Source organism: Catharus ustulatus (genome assembly GCF_009819885.2).
Source record: "Catharus ustulatus isolate bCatUst1 chromosome Z unlocalized genomic scaffold, bCatUst1.pri.v2 scaffold_26_arrow_ctg1, whole genome shotgun sequence".
NCBI classification, from domain to species: domain Eukaryota; kingdom Metazoa; phylum Chordata; class Aves; order Passeriformes; family Turdidae; genus Catharus; species Catharus ustulatus.
In genome coordinates, this window is record NW_024879445.1 from 1,924,431 (window position 1) to 1,940,159 (window position 15,729).

Sequence of the window (15,729 nt, forward strand, 5' to 3'; positions counted from 1 at the left end):
GGAGCAGGCTGCACAGAAAATAAAAGAGAAGTGGGGAAAGGGTGTGAGCAAACACCAGCTCTGCTGCAGCATCTCATAGCAGGTCTGGGCTGCAGCCACTCCTTATCTTCTCAGAAATTAATTTGCCTATGCAGCAGTGGAGGAGAGAGGATAAGGACTGATAAATATCCCAGGAAATTTGACTTACAGGGGATGAAATTGTCATTTTGCATTTCTGGTGTTCATTCAGAGAGCAGAGGGATAAGGGAAAAAATATTTTTACACTCATTCAAACCTACAAAGGTTTTTGGATTTTTTTTTTTAATCTGGAAGAACAAAGAGAGTACATTGAGGGGGAGCACAGCACCAACTGCTGATTTTGCCAGAAACAAACTTACCTACCACAAAAAACCCCATGGATGAATCCAGGAAAACGCCACATCATATCTCAGCTCCACACTGGCCGCCAGCGAGATTGGTTGCGCGTCCTTCAAGGTGTTCCAACACAACAGCTTCAAGAAGGCCACCTCATTTTTCAAAAGTTTTATTGTTAAGTTTGAAGACTAGACAAGGTCGTACTGGTTTTACATCGCTCTACATGATTTAGGTATATACAAAACCATTTGAATATCACACAGCTTGAAAGGTTGCAAAGGTCGTTTGTGTCCGAGATACTTCTGTACTTACTGACACATCAGAAGCCAGCACTGAATATTATAGTTCACATTGGTTGTATAGCAAAGATACACTCATTTAGTATCCTTAGTCTTCAAAACTGACACTTAATTTGTATGCAGCCGTTCCAAAAGAGAAAGTCAACCTCAGATCCAGAGCCAGTTGAGGCGACGGGCCCTTAACGCCGATAAAAAGGAGCCTCGTGCCAGTGCTTTATTTCCCAGGCTATAAAGGTAGCACATTACCCAGCAACATAAAGGTGAAGCCTGCCTGCAAATACTTAACTGGTTCAGGGTGAAATTTAATTAGGAGAACACTTTTGGCCTTGTTCAATGTCGCTGCTAACAATTAATACAGAAGTCAAGGATCGTTTCCCAGCTTTTCTCTGTCCCTGCTCAAAGGGACATCTCCTGTCCTGCACTTCTGTTTTCTGGGGCTGGTTGCTTTCACTGGGAGAGAACACTTAATTTATAACTTGCCCCTCATGGCAATGGTATACACCTAGACAACAAAAGAGAATCAAAGGGGAAAAAGTTTAATTCTATCTCCTAATCTGATTCCCACCTGCGCTGTTAAATCGGAAGGATTCCACTTAAACCTAAAGCTATTTCAGACTGATGCTGTTGACACTGGGTACAGAATTTGGTGCTGGAAATGCCATTCCAAGAAGACCTCTTGGTAGCTGAGAAATAATGCAATTGGAAAAACTCCTAGCATGCAGGTTAAAATGGTAAGGGCCTCATAAATATGATTTTTTAAATGAATTTTCATGGAGTATTACCACAAGGCATGGAGCTATCCCAGCAGGCTGTGAAGACCCAGGATATGAGGGTGAAAATGCTCAACACAAAATTAATACCAAATTAAAATTACTGTGTTACATTGCATGTAAACTCTATGTGCAGATGAGGGGATTACAATTAATTTAATAAACCAAGAAATATTACTTCAAAAGCAAAACTGAAGTTACAAAATATGAATTACATGAACCTCCCCCCACCCAACATTAAGAACACAAACCAAATATTTCAAAAGAACATTAACACAAGTTTTTAAACTAGGTAGTCTAATTTTATGAAATGGCCTTCTGTTTTTTTGGAAACAGTCAGTGAAATATCTACATGCTATTCTTCATATCTGTAATTAATTTCAGGGTCAACTGCTCTCCTATAATAGGAAAATGCATTTAAACCTCTTAAAATATTGTGTGTGTTCACCCTAAAAAGATAAATGTTACTAGTTTGTTTTTTGTTTGTTGTTGTTTTTTAATGTAAAGCCTAAATTACAAAATAAAGGCGGTAGATAATGTGGGGGTAGACTTGTCCTCCATTATTCAGATTTTTTTTCTCATTAGAAGTACCACCAAAGTGATTGACTTTCTCTTTAAAACTGCTCCTTTTGCTTGAAGACCACTCCATATATACATCATTAAGGAATGCTGTTAACACAGTTACAGACAAGACAGTAACAGTCTAGTGGCTTTTGTTATGCAGCACAAAGTAAAAAATAAAGAACAAACTTAGCAGTGTTGCACAGGACCTCAACATTTCTTACACATACTTTTACCTTTACAGGACTCTTCTTTAGAAGTCTTTAAATGTCTAAGCCTTATAAAATAAATACTTGTATAAATACAGTTTAAGGATTAAGTCATTTTGTAGAGGCAGGGTGTTCTGTTTGCTAAAATGTGACAGTTTAAGTGACACTATCAGAAAACCGCCACCATTATATCCCCAATTCTTGTATGTAAAATTCCTGGCTGCTATTCTAGAGTCTTTCACAGTTCAATGGATAATATATATTTAGTCTGTGGTGGAGAATGTGTGATTAAATGCAGGTTTTTTTTTTCAAAATCCAAACCATTTTGTTTCCAAAGTAAACTTTGCCCTTTGCAGATTGTGTGCCAGCAAGCTGCTGGCCTGGGAAGCAGTGCCCAAGTTCATACTTCAGAGTTTTGGTGAGAATGGAACAGTGACAGAAAGTATAAGTTCAGTGACATTTGCTAAAACATGCAGCTGCATCTCTCTCTCATTCTCTCATTCTCTCTTTCTCTCCACGTCAGCGTGTTATGGAATGGAAAGGTTGGCAGTAATCCCAAGTGCTGTTGTTTCAGGTAACATAGAATGTCTCCTCACTCCCTGTCCCGGGATCTTTTTTGGACTGAGGTGCTGCTCTAACGTGGTCATAGAGCACTTTGCTCTGCAAAGGTTGGTACTCGTTTCTCAATCAGTAGGACAAACTGGGGCATGAGGGAGAATGTCCCCCCCACTTTCTACTCCACTTTTCCTCCTAAAAACTACTTTTTATACTGGGGGTGCTATCATGCTGTGTGTGAAGCATTCCTATAGATGGGGCATGGCAGGAAAAAACCTCCTCGTGGCTCTGGTGTGTGCCTGAAAATATATTTTTAAGGAGCAGAGGGTGACAAGGATCAGGCTTTGGTGCGCTCCTACATCACCTCTTGGGGAGGAAAGCTGTGACTTTAGGAAGAGCCTAAAGAGAGAGCGTTTCCTGGCAATAAGGGAGTTTGTTCCTTCTGTGTGTCTTTTAGCACCTGGTTCCTTCACCCCACATTTTCCTCCTCACAGGAATTCAGAGCGTTTGTGAAAGCAGTGATGGGGTGGGCAGATCACAGTCTAGGGCTGTGTGCTCAACCCTGGACAAACAATCCTGGAATGGGATTTCTGATGCACTGTGTGGGCACCCAAGATGAGACACCACAGGTACCCTGGTGCCTCACCTTGGTCTCTATGAAAAAGCGCAGAAACTTTGCAAATTCATAAACTTTGGCAAATTCATTAGCTTGTAATACGCTGATCTGGTTGTATATGCAAACAGGTGACATCTCCCAAGGAAAATGTCACCAGCAGTGTGATACTAAACAGAAAAGACGGAGGCCGTGTCTACAGCATGCAAAATAGAGAAGGAAAATGGGGAAGTCAGGAAAAACCTTCCAGGTGCTTGGACTCTGCTGTCTGGATGAAAGTGGTGAAAGGTAGCTCGTAACATCACAGGCACTGTGTTTCACAGTACCACGGAGAATTTCCCAAAATATATGTCATAAGAACTGACAGTGTTTGATAGGCACAATTACTATAATGCAGTCATCCCCAAGTAAACTTATTGCTAAAAGCTGCAGTATCACTTTTTGCAAGTGAGATGATGGTATGATTTATGGAGAACTCGTTCAGCCCAATGTTCCTGAAGCTGCAAATGAGCTTCGTCTCACTGTTTCTCTTCCCTTGTAAAAAGGATGCTGCTGTTTCGTGTTTTTTTTTTTTCTTTCTTTTCTCTTTTCCCTCAACGCGTTTCAACTGGTGGTAAACAACTCAAAGGAGAGCTAGGAGGATAATTCCACAGCAGAAGGGACAACACCAACAAGATCTCAAGGGCAAAAAAAAAAAAACCCAAAAAAACCAAAATGAAAAACCAAACTCAGATCGGATCGTTTTAAAAGGGCAGGCTTAGACCTCCTGGCGAAAGACAGCTAGCGGCCTACCATAAAAATGAGCGAGCACTGGTTCATGGAAAAGAAAACCCCACTCAGCATCCTAGAGGCTTGTTCTACAGCAGGAGCAGGGCGGGCTCAGTCCTCGGCCGCACAGCCCAGCAGCTCGGAGCGCAGGGTGATGCGGCCGTACCACGACCAGGGCAGGATGCGCACGTGCCGCGCGTAGATGGGCGGCTCGATGACGTTCTTGCGGTGCGTGTCGTTGTCGAAGTTCCCCTGGAACACCTGCGGGGAAAGCAAAGGGGAGGTTTTTTTAGTGGGATTTCCCCTGGAACGCGGCGGGGAGGGGTTTGAAGGCCGCACAACCTGCGGTGAAACTCTGACCGCGGGCCTAGAGCCGCGACGAATTTTTATCGCATCGTTTCATCACGACTTTTAACGCTGTTTAAACTCAAGGTTTGAAGTGGCAAAGAGAAGGTTTGGGTTTGGTTTTAGGGTGGGCAATGCCTAGCACCAGGTGTCCAGAGAAGTTGTGGCTGCCTCTGGATCCATGGTAGCATCCAAGGCCAGGTTGGACATTGGGGCTTGGAACAGCCTGGGACTGTGCAAGGTGTCCCTGCCCATGGGCTTTAAGGTCCTTTCCAACCCAAATCTGTGATTCCTGCCTCTGATTAGACCTTGTGGATCATTCACACTCAGCCCTGGTGCAGGTAGAACCTTCTACTCAAAGCTTCACCCACTGTTCCGCCAGGGCAATGCTCTGCAAGTTGCACAAAAAACCATTAACATTTAAAAAATTAAATGTCTTTTTACTTGGCATTCGTACCATCTCAAATGAATCCCAGGAGATCCTGTTACTGTTTCCGAGGAAATAACATTAATAATTAAAGTTAAGAATTTTTATTGTGTCACTTATGAACGTAGTTGGGATACAACAATATAAACCCTTGTAAAATTGGTGATTATCATATCTTCTCATGTCAGACAAAAGTCAGCAGATGAATTAAGGGCATCAAGTTGTGATAAAAGTAAAACATCCTAGCACAGTACAGTGCATGTTATGATCTTATTTCCACCTGTATTGGTTAACCCACACAAAAGTGTGTTATAAAACTCCTATCTGTGATAAATCAGTGCCAGATTTTCCCCCTGCCAGCCACTATTTAAATTCAAAGGCCACAGTACCAATTTTTGGCAAAATGATCAGATTATCCCCTTGGGTTATTTTCAGTTTTTATGGGAAATGTTCATTCTCTTAAAATGTCAGCCAATTCACTTTTCATTTGTAAAAACTGAACCTGATGGCTTTTCCACTTGATATGAATGGCTGTTATTTGCATCATGCAGAGAAGAATATGGACCTCCTGGAGAAGTGCTTATATGACTGAATTAATGCAGAATTACTGGTTTCCTAGAAGTTCTTCGGAAAATATCAGAGTTTGAAGTCCAAGGTGGCTGATCTAACATTTTAGCCCTGATCTGATTTCTTTGTGACATGTTCACATGTCCCCTCCCTAGATAATGAATTTCCCTTCTTGTCTCCCATCACAGAGGCGGGAACATGAAAGGATGTGGGAGTTCTGATGGATGGATAAAGTAGCAGAGAAAATGACCACAGAAACATCAGTTTTATGAGTCTAAGGGGAAAAAAAACCAACCCAAACACAAATTATTTAGCACAGAGAAAATTGTTTGCTGCCCAAGTACAGTGCTGATACATAAATCAGCAGTAGCTTGGACTAACAAGGTTTGCACTTCAAGTCCAGTTTAATTTGTAGCAAAAATAACAAGCACTAAGTTCATAATTGAAATTACACCAGCACCTCCTGAAACCCAAAATACAGCTAGGAAAGCTTTAAAGTGAGGGTTTTTTTCCTCTGTTTTTTTTTTTTTTTTTGTTTTGGGGTTTTTTTTTTATTATTTTGTTTTTGGTTTTTATTTCTTTCACATTCATGTGATTTTGCCAGACTTGACAAAGGAACCTTTCTACAGCCCCAGTGTTCATATCTGCATATAGATATTCAAGATAAATACAATTTTCTGATGCAAAACCAGCAACAAATACAGCTGAAGGAGGGAGGATTATGTCATTTGCTTACAGCGGGAAAACAAGAATTAAATCTTATTTTTAACTCATGCATAATTTCATTATCACTGAATTTTGAACTCATCTGTCTCAGAGGTTATTTTCCGCAAATATAAAATACATCTTCCCTCAAAATTCAAGATCTAGTTTCAAGAAATTAACTTTGTGCAAGATCAGAAGAAGGATTTTAGGGAAATAAATTTATCAGAAAGTAAGAGAGGCGTTATCAGCATCCGCAAATGTGACCTGCATGAAATAATATAACAGTCTAATAGAAATTTACTTTTTTTTTTTTTGTTTGTTTGTTTTTTCCTGTGGCCTCATGGCAAATTTCTTATGGGAAAAACTACATCCTTTCCCACTCTTAATTTTCCTTTAGCCTCAATTCACTAATGGAGTGGAGGAATCCAGATGGAGCAGGGAGGACGAAGGACAAAACATAACTTATCAGTGAAAAAACAAAATCTATTTCTGTAGTTAAAAATAATTTTTCTTTACCTACCTGTTGCTTTATGCCCAAGCAGTCAATACTAAATAAGCCACCAAAGCAATTAAAACCCTTGAAAAACTGATGCCTCTCAATGACCATTCCTCACACTTATTTCTGAGCAGTTTTTTAGGGAGAGCTCTTAAGACTGCTGAGTTTTTTTAAAGATTTCAGAGGTTAATATTGGAATTAGAGTATAATGTTCTATGTAAAAAAAAAAAAAAAAAAAATAATAACCTTGGTGTGATTTGTGCTCAAGAAATAAAGAAGGAGGTTTGCTCCTGCCTCATCCCAAAACAGCAAACACAGAGAAGGAAGCAGCAAAAAAATGTGGGGTTTTGGGAGTTATTAAACAGATAAGTCTCTCCAGCCTGAGAGGAGATAGTGTAGATGTCTATAAAACCATAAGTGGTGTGGGAAAAATCGATAGCAGGCGATATTGCAGTGTCCCCTCAGCAGGGCCAGGAGGGGACAGGCAATGAGAGCAGGGTCGTCTGGAGCCATCTAAAGGTCACAGTTCCCCTTTCAACACATAATTAAACCCTGGCACAGCTTCCACAGCCTTTAACCACTGCTAAAGATCAGATAAATTGAGAGGGGGAGAAACAGCTGGGGCTATTAAGGACAGGGACAGAAAAATAAAATCAGAGCTGGGAAAGGGCACTAGGGAAGAACAACAACCTTACTTGTCACTGATGCCTTTTTGGGGCTGCCTAAAAGCAGAGGCCAGACAAAATTAAGGGAATAAAAAGCAGTTGTGTTTATTGAAGGGCTTTCAGGTACATTTTGGGCAGCCCCCAAGGGCTACGCCCAAACTGGACAATGGTCACAGGTTTTCACACTTTTATAAATTTGGGGCATTTGCATATTAGGGGTTAATGTCCCAATTACAGCTTCAGGTGATGAAGTTGTTTACCCCAAGTTTGCTCTCCCAACTCACTTTTGTTCCCATCTCTGGGGGCAGTGAGGTGTCCTTGATTCCAGCCTGGAGAGGAATTGTTGTGTCTGCCCGAAATGGGAAAGCAGCAGCTCACACTGGGTGTGGAGTTTGGAGTTAGCCACCAAAGAACTGCAGGATTACAAATGTATGAAAGTATAAAACCTAAATTCCTAAGGCATCATTCCAATTTTCTGGTCCTCTGCTACATGGTGCTCCTTCTTTTTGGACAGAGCTTCACCCTCCCCTAATCTGCCACGTTACAAGGTGACTTTTCTTTTGTACAAGTGGAGCAAAAATCTCCTTCTTTTTGATGGCCCTGCTGTAGAACGTTTCAGATTTTGCAGTGTCTGTATCTATTTATGTCAGTCTGCAAAATGTAGCAGGAATATTTACTCAGCAGCTCTACAGACCATCCACACCCAAGTGTAGCTCCTCTGTAGCTCAGTCTCTTGCAGCTGCTGTTTAAAAAAAAAAATCCAGAAAATTCCTGCTGGTGTGATTTTAAATATGATAACTTTATTAATGAATACTTTATGGGGAAAAAAAAAAAAAAAGAGTGAAAGCTAGGAAAGTAGGTGCTGATATTCTCTGCTGAAAAGTCTGAATTGCAAAAAATTCTTGTTTATACTTGTGTCCAGAAAGCAATTTGAATGTCTTGATTTCAAACATTCAGCGAGATTTTTCAATGTAAACAAAGTGTTTTACGACATTAGCAGGAAATCCAGATAATGACTATGTAAGTTGATTAGAATTTTGAAAAGAAAAGTGTTCTAAGACAGAATAATTCAGGAGAAATGCCTGAGGATTAGCAGCTTGGGGAAAGGAATGTTGTCTGCTGTGCCTTAACAACATCTTTCACATTGAGCAGAATATTTTAAAAATGTTATTTCATGGAGCAGTTAATCCTGCTCATATTAGAGGATGAATATTTTATATAGAGTATCCAGTCATGGCTCCTGTTTGGAGTTTGCTTAAGTGCAGAACATCTCAATATTTAGAAAAATAAAAGTGGCACACGGGTGTGTTTGTGGGCACATGTATTTTTGGAGTAAATAAGAAGAGAAAAAGACATTTTTCCCCTCAGTTATTATACACAAAGTGCATACCTATATCCATATATTTTTTTTTAATGTTCTGAACAGACAGAAGGAGATAAAACTTTTAAACTTATGAAACATACTCTCACATTTTCATACTGCCTTTCCCATCTGATCTACATGTTGAAGCTACAAAAATGGGCATTAAGTCCAGGTTTACAGGAGATTCAAAGCCAAAAAGAAAAATATTTTGAAGACCAACCTGCCTCCAGAAATGCTTGCTAAAATTCAAGTAGGTTGTTAATCTGAGCATTTTGTCTTTTGCCCATTTTTTTTTTTCCCCAACTTTTGGTGTGGTGTGAGGGAGAGGGATGTGTTCTCATTTCAATGAGCATAGCTAGATCTTCACTTGATAATTCATGATAATTCAGCTCAAAGTAGTGGAAGTCCCTCGTAATTTAAACCAGTGCAAGATAAAAAAGTCACTTAGATTAGAAATTACAACTATTATTGCAGATAATACTATCAAATAGTAATAATTCAAATAATATCACTTTAAAAAAAGTAATTACCTGTGCCAAGCATGTAGATCATATGTAGGAATTGAATCTATCAATGTAAACCAGGTATTACAACAATTGAAAATCATCAGAAAAAAAACCTTAGCAAATCTAGCAGAATGATTTTTAACCTGACATGGTCTCACTTTTCTTTAATAAGCAGGTTCCTGTCTCCTCTCAGTCTGGCAATGGACTGTACACTCAGAAATGTGTAAATTATAACTAGTTCTTAATTTTGTGCACAGCCCAGTGGCCATTTGCATACTGGCTATTGTCTGCCTGCAGTTAATTGCACTGCTGATGGCTGATGGTGACTGGCAGTGCTGCAGACTGCCAGGCTCCTTTAGGCTACTTTCAAATGTTCTCATCTTCCTGAAAAAAAAACCAGCCTCTGAAATGCCATTTGACACTGCAGCTGGCCTTGAGTTACCTACAGCAGGCTGTGCAATTTATAAATCACATGTGGAATGTGATTAAAAAAAAAAAAATAAAAAGGTCAGATTTGGTTTTGACGTCCTCAGCTCTGGAGGCACAGTGAGCTACTGACCTCTAGTTGAGAAGAACAAGATAGCTATTAGCTCTGGTCCTGTTTCCAAAATATATTTTCTTTCTATGTGACAGCCTGCAGTGTAATTTATTTCTCTTCTTGACAGCAACAGGCAAAGCTTTCATATTTTTGCAACTCATTCAAACTATTTAAAATGAATGAAAAAGGCTCCATTTGCTGCCTTTTCTTTTTCCTTCTTCTTTTTTTTCCTTCTTCCTCCCAGTAACTTTTTGTCTGCACTCACAGGAATTCAGCACAGATGTGAAATGAAATGACTGGCCATTAAAATGGCAGAAGCCAGACAGGAGCTGCAGGAGACACTGTTCTTGGAACAGCTTTTCTATGTGAAATAGTGTAAAAAACTGAATACCCTGTTTCCTTCTTCTGTTTTGTTAAGGATTGACCCAATTTACAGTGTGCAAATGATGATATTTTAGGTATTTATACAAATATATAAATAAAATACAACATATTGTATGCAACATAATACAAGAGACCAGTCATTTTCTCCTTTGCAAATGAACTTCAAAAAGTGATGAGGAGTGATAAATAAACAGCCCCAGGAACTCTTTGAGATTTGATGATATGTTAGGACTCATTCTGTAAACAGATCAGCACTGAGATGCTAAGCACTAGATGGGATTAAGTTCTCAGCTCTTATCTAAATTTTAGTCACAATTTCATTTTAAAGTCAAAATATTCACCCACATATCATTACCAGCCTACCAATATCTCCAGAATTGTTGTGTCTGTGACTTTAAATGTCATTTTTCCTATTCTTCCTGTCCCTGAAATGTTTTGGAGCCACCTGTGCCCTAAACTTTTTTGATGGTTAAACAAGGATCACAGGATGAGTACAGGGTGACTAAATCACCAGCAGGAGAAATAAGAAATCTATGTGTTCTATCCTCCATAGGATAAATCAAGGCATTAATTTAATAAATAGAACTAATGAGGGTAAAGTAGGAGTAATTTATGCTTGCTGCTGTTGATAGTTGTTGATATCTACCTTCTACCTCCCTCCTGTATCTCCTGAAAACAGATGTACCATATCACAAAATCTTCACTTTGCCATGAAGACTTGGTTTCTTTCACAGTTTTCTTTCATTTGGGAGCAAATCTTGTTTCTTAACTTAAGATAAAGAAATTGTAGAGGATGAAAGGGAAACTGAGAAGAACTAGGTTGAAGTGCTCCAACCAAAACAAAAATAAAATAATGAAGATAAAATCAGACAGGGTGAGTGCATGGCAGCAAAGGGGGGATAAGCCACCTTTCCACTTCAGAGATCATTTAAACACTGGAGCTGACTGTTTATAGAATTTTCATCATGATCTGTCTCTTGGCACATACTTAATAATAGTCTGATAAAGGATGGTGCAGCCTTGTCTGAGGTGAAGGGCAGGGGAATGAAAGTCAGACTCTGTCATCAAATTTTAACTTTTCTGGATGTTTGTGGTATAGATAAAAACCATCCTGAAACCAGATATTTGTGTATCAGAGGCTGAGGTCTAGACTCAAATCAAGTGAAATTGTTTGTTTATTTTATACAACTTTAAATTCAGAAATCCTAACTCCTAATTTCCAGTGAAGTGCATTTGATCTTGTTGTGCTTTTAATTGAGCTTGACTTGCTAAAGAATCATAATAATATGCATCTATTTTATTCTCAGGGATATTAATTAATGCAGGGAGTGATGAGTTTAAATGAGACAATGATTAAGAGTTCTCCGTTGCTCCTAATGGAATATGTGTGTAGCAATTAACAGTGCATCTGATGAAGAAGACAAAAACAATTTAATTGCTTTGGCCAATGGAACAAACAAATGTAGACTGGAACAGTATTTTAAGTCAGAGTGCATTTTCTTTTAGATTTGCTGTGACTGTGTTATCACCAGGGACTCCAACCCATGTTCTCCTTTACAGTAAAATTAATGCAAGCATTCACAGCACAAGTTTGGCTTGGAGAAGACATTTCTTTCACAGCAGAACTTTTCCCTCTTATTTTTTTTTAATGCCAGGGATTTAAAATAGGATGTGTACAAAGTGTCTGTCACTCAAATTGGATGCATTTGTGGTACACCTGAGAAAGGTGAGCTGTTTATTTCCAATTTTTATCCAACTATTATTGGATAAAATTATTTATTTCCAATATTATCCAATTTTTATTGGCAACCAATTATACCAGGCACATCCACAATATGGATGACAGAACCTTCTGAGCCAGGTGGCTAAACAAATTCTGTTTTCCCTATCTAAAAATTCTTTAGGAAATAAAGAAAAAAAGGTCTCAGTTTGGGTAAAAGCCACAGTGAGGTGACATTTGGGTTTGAGGAGTGGGAATTCTGTGTCATGGATGGCAGGCCCTGACAATGCAGACACAGGAATCCTAATTTAGGACATGTTCCCCTAATCAATGGCATTTAATCAATCAGTTAAAAATCTGTGCAGGTGGGAGGTGCAACTGTTTAACCCTTCATCTTTTACAGGTCTCCCTGTACTCACACAACACATTTCAATGCATATCAAAAGTTTTCTCATTGTTTGAAACAAAATTAATTTAATTGACTTACGTGAAGAATATGTCGGGTTTTTTTTTCTCCTGAAGAATTTTTATTTATACTAAGAAATACAAATGGAAGTCTGAACATTTATCACCCTGAATACTCAGATTTGAGATTTTATCACATGCATCAGCCATCTGGTATTTCAATAAATTTATCTTTTGTTTCAATCAGACATAACCCCACTAAGACATTTAATAAATAATTCACATTTTGTCATCTTGGTTAACATTTCCCCAAGCGACACATATGCTGTAATATTTTTCTTAACAGATGTTATTATGAAATTCAGGTATTTGCAGTATAAAAGTGTTAGAGAGTTTAAAGGAAAGGTATAATGAATAATGAGAGAAAAGTTAAATGCTTACAGGTAAATCAATCAGTAAACCTAAACTTTCCCTATGCCTCTCATTAAATATTTGTAGAGGAAGTTGTAAAACTTTCTTTTTATGTTTTTTATTCATTTTATAGCATAATAAAAATAATATTTTCAGGGGGTATTTGAAACCCTAGCCATTAATTTCCAGGAAAAAAATCCAAAACTGTCTAGAATGGAAATCACTGAAAATAGTCCATACTTACCAAAAAATGCACTGAAACACGTTTTTTTTTTAAAAATAAAAATACACCGCCATTTACACACCTTCTGCTCTAGGGTTAAATGAAGAAATAGCTGTGATTAATGGAGAACTGTAAAGTTTTATGCCCTGAATTAAATCAGGTGCATGGCACTGGTGGGTGTGATATCACTGCACTGTGAATGTCATTGTGCTGTGTGACTTTTATTCATCCTGACTCCAACCTGTGGCATCCCATCCATAAATAAAATTATTTTCAGAATCTCATCAGTGGTATCACCACAATCAAAATGCTGATTTTTCTCATTGTTTTACCTTGTCCTTCTTCTGCTTTTCATCCTGGTATATTTTCCAGTGCTCCCCATCGTTGCTGTAAGCGAGCTTGTAGGACCCCACGAACTGGACATGGCCAAAATCTTTAGCTCCTTGGGTGATGATCCCAGTGATCTTTGTAGGGATGAGCAGGTCAATCTAAACACAACGGTTTAAAATTAAAATTAAAATTAAAATTAAAATTAAAATTAAAATTAAAATTAAAATTAAAATTAAAATTAAACAAAACCAAAAACAAAAACAAAAACACAACCAACCAACCAGCCAACCAAAAAAAACCCAGAGCAAACCAAAACCAAACCCCAAACCCCCAAAACCAACAAAAAATGCCAAACAAAAATAAGCAAATAAATAAATAATAATGAAACAAACAGAGGAGAACATAATCAGAACATTTTCTGTTTCCAGTCTGGTTTTGCAACACACCAAAGGAAAATGGTGCAGCTTTGGTCCTCCCAGTGTGTGCTGGCACCATGGACAATAATTTTGCTTCTCCAAGCACTAGGTAAAACAATTTACCTTTATTTTCTTTATTTTCTTAAATTTTTAATTTTTTTTTTTATGCCATCTAATGGTACAACATGGAACAATCTCACACCTTTCCCCATTTTACTGGGTGCCATGCATGACCCCCAAAAAACCCAATTAATCTACAGTGGGAATGACCTGCAGATAAAAAGTGTGCTCCTAATAATCAGAATACATGTCTGATTCCCCAAGTGCCTTTCCATTTCCTTCTCAGTCCATGAGCCCATACTTTAGTAAGTCTCCTAAAACATTTGCTATATGCTTATTTTCCTCCTGAAATTCCTTCTCACTTTATAACTTTATTTCTTTTTCTACCTCAAAAGCTCAAAATTTCTCATTCCTTGATTTTTTTTTAGAGTTCTCTATTTTATAATCTTAGCACAATGCTTTTTAAAAATGCAAGGCAGGGGTCTTAAAGCCTAATAAAATCTGAGCTTTCAGGTGGTTTCCACGTGAGTCAGCATGTCTGTGATCAGTCCTTTTTGAACCAGAACCCAACACTGAATGTAACAGATTTGGGCCAGATGCCTTGGATTAAAATGATCAAGAAAGAGAATGCAATAACAAAAGTAAATTGACCTAATAATGCAATTTTAGAGGCAGAATGAAGGAGTTGAACTCCCCACCAAAACTGATATTTTCTTGAAATTTGAGAGTATAACTGAGGTTTCATTCTGTGTCTTCCAGCAATGTAGTGAGCCAGTAAAAAAGAAATAATAAAAAAAAAAAAAGGTGGATTTATTTCAAACAATAAATGGCTGTGAAGCAGTCGGCATTTTTAATACTGTCTGTTAAATCAGGCAAGAGAGACTCAGAGTGAAAATATTACAGTAAAGTGAGGGGAGTGCTGAACTCCACAAGCAGATGATTGGCATGTTTTTACAGAAAAAAAAAAAACAAAACACCAAATTAGAAAGTGAAGAAATTAAGAATCTCTGGCTGATTAAATGCTGAAGATCCAGCACTGGCTTTTTGGGAAGCTGAGCAAGCTCATGTTGAACAGAATGTGGGGCTGGGCAGAGGAACAGATGTGCTGTGGAGTATAAAATATTAATCATGAAGAGAGAAACAAAACAAAAACAAAAACCAAAAACCCCAAACCCAAAACCAAAACCAAAAAAAAAAGAAAGAAAAAAAAACACAAAAAAAAAAAAAAGACAGTACCTTTGAAATATGGACATAGGGTTTTGGATTTGTTTATAAGAATAGAAGAGGAAAAATTCACTGTTTAGAGCAATCAAAGAAAGGGGGCTTGGAGATCCCAACCTTGGAGCAAATAAGGAGTAGTAAATCCTTTTAGGTAGAAAAATCTACTTAAAAATGCTCAATGCTAAGATTCCAAAACATTAAGGGGAAATGTCAGGGTCTGTAGATGGCTCAAGAATTTTGGTTTTACCAGAATAAGCTAATTTATAGCCATCATTTATTGCCAGTATCAATGTTGGGGCACCCCAGGATATGAAGGAAATGTTCCTGGGAGGAAAAATCTTCTCTGTGTTGTTTCTGTTCAATGGGGAGAGACAAGGACTCAGTCAGAGCAGGAACCTGCTTTGGGAGCTTTCATGGATGGCTTGGAGGGACTTTTCTGTAAGGAGTGCAGGGGAGCTGGGCAGCCTGAGTGGGAAATGAGCACTGCTAATTAGTGTAAGTCTTTCATGAATTAATAAACACCAGGTCTCCAGACCTTGCTTCCAAATATTTTGGAGTCTAAATGAGTGGTCTGTTTTTCTAAAAAGACTGATCTGGTAAGGAATCACTAATTGGTCCACACTTCCAGGCAGCTTTTGAACTAAACATTTCAGAGTCAACTTCAGATTCTCTTTATAAATAATTTTGACATTAGCATTTTGCAAGTGCAACCCCTTTTGGCAGAGAATGCTTCTTGCACTAAAAGTCAATGTCTCTCCTGTTAACTTGAAAAAACGCCTCCACAAAACCAGTTGTTTACTTTTAAAATGTTGAAAGTG

The 15,729-nt window shown here is 38.2% G+C and overlaps 1 protein-coding gene across 1 annotated transcript in view; it reads right to left on the minus strand.

Annotated features, from left to right (window-relative positions):
* Window positions 1–507: 507 nt before the first annotated feature.
* Window positions 508–15,729, minus strand: part of EDIL3 (EGF like repeats and discoidin domains 3) — a 234,899-nt gene continuing 219,677 nt past the window's right edge. The window contains 2 exon segments of the mRNA XM_033086417.2: window positions 508–4,390; window positions 13,217–13,372. Of these exon segments, the coding sequence (XP_032942308.1) occupies window positions 4,241–4,390; window positions 13,217–13,372 (306 nt within the window). The 3' untranslated portion in view covers window positions 508–4,240.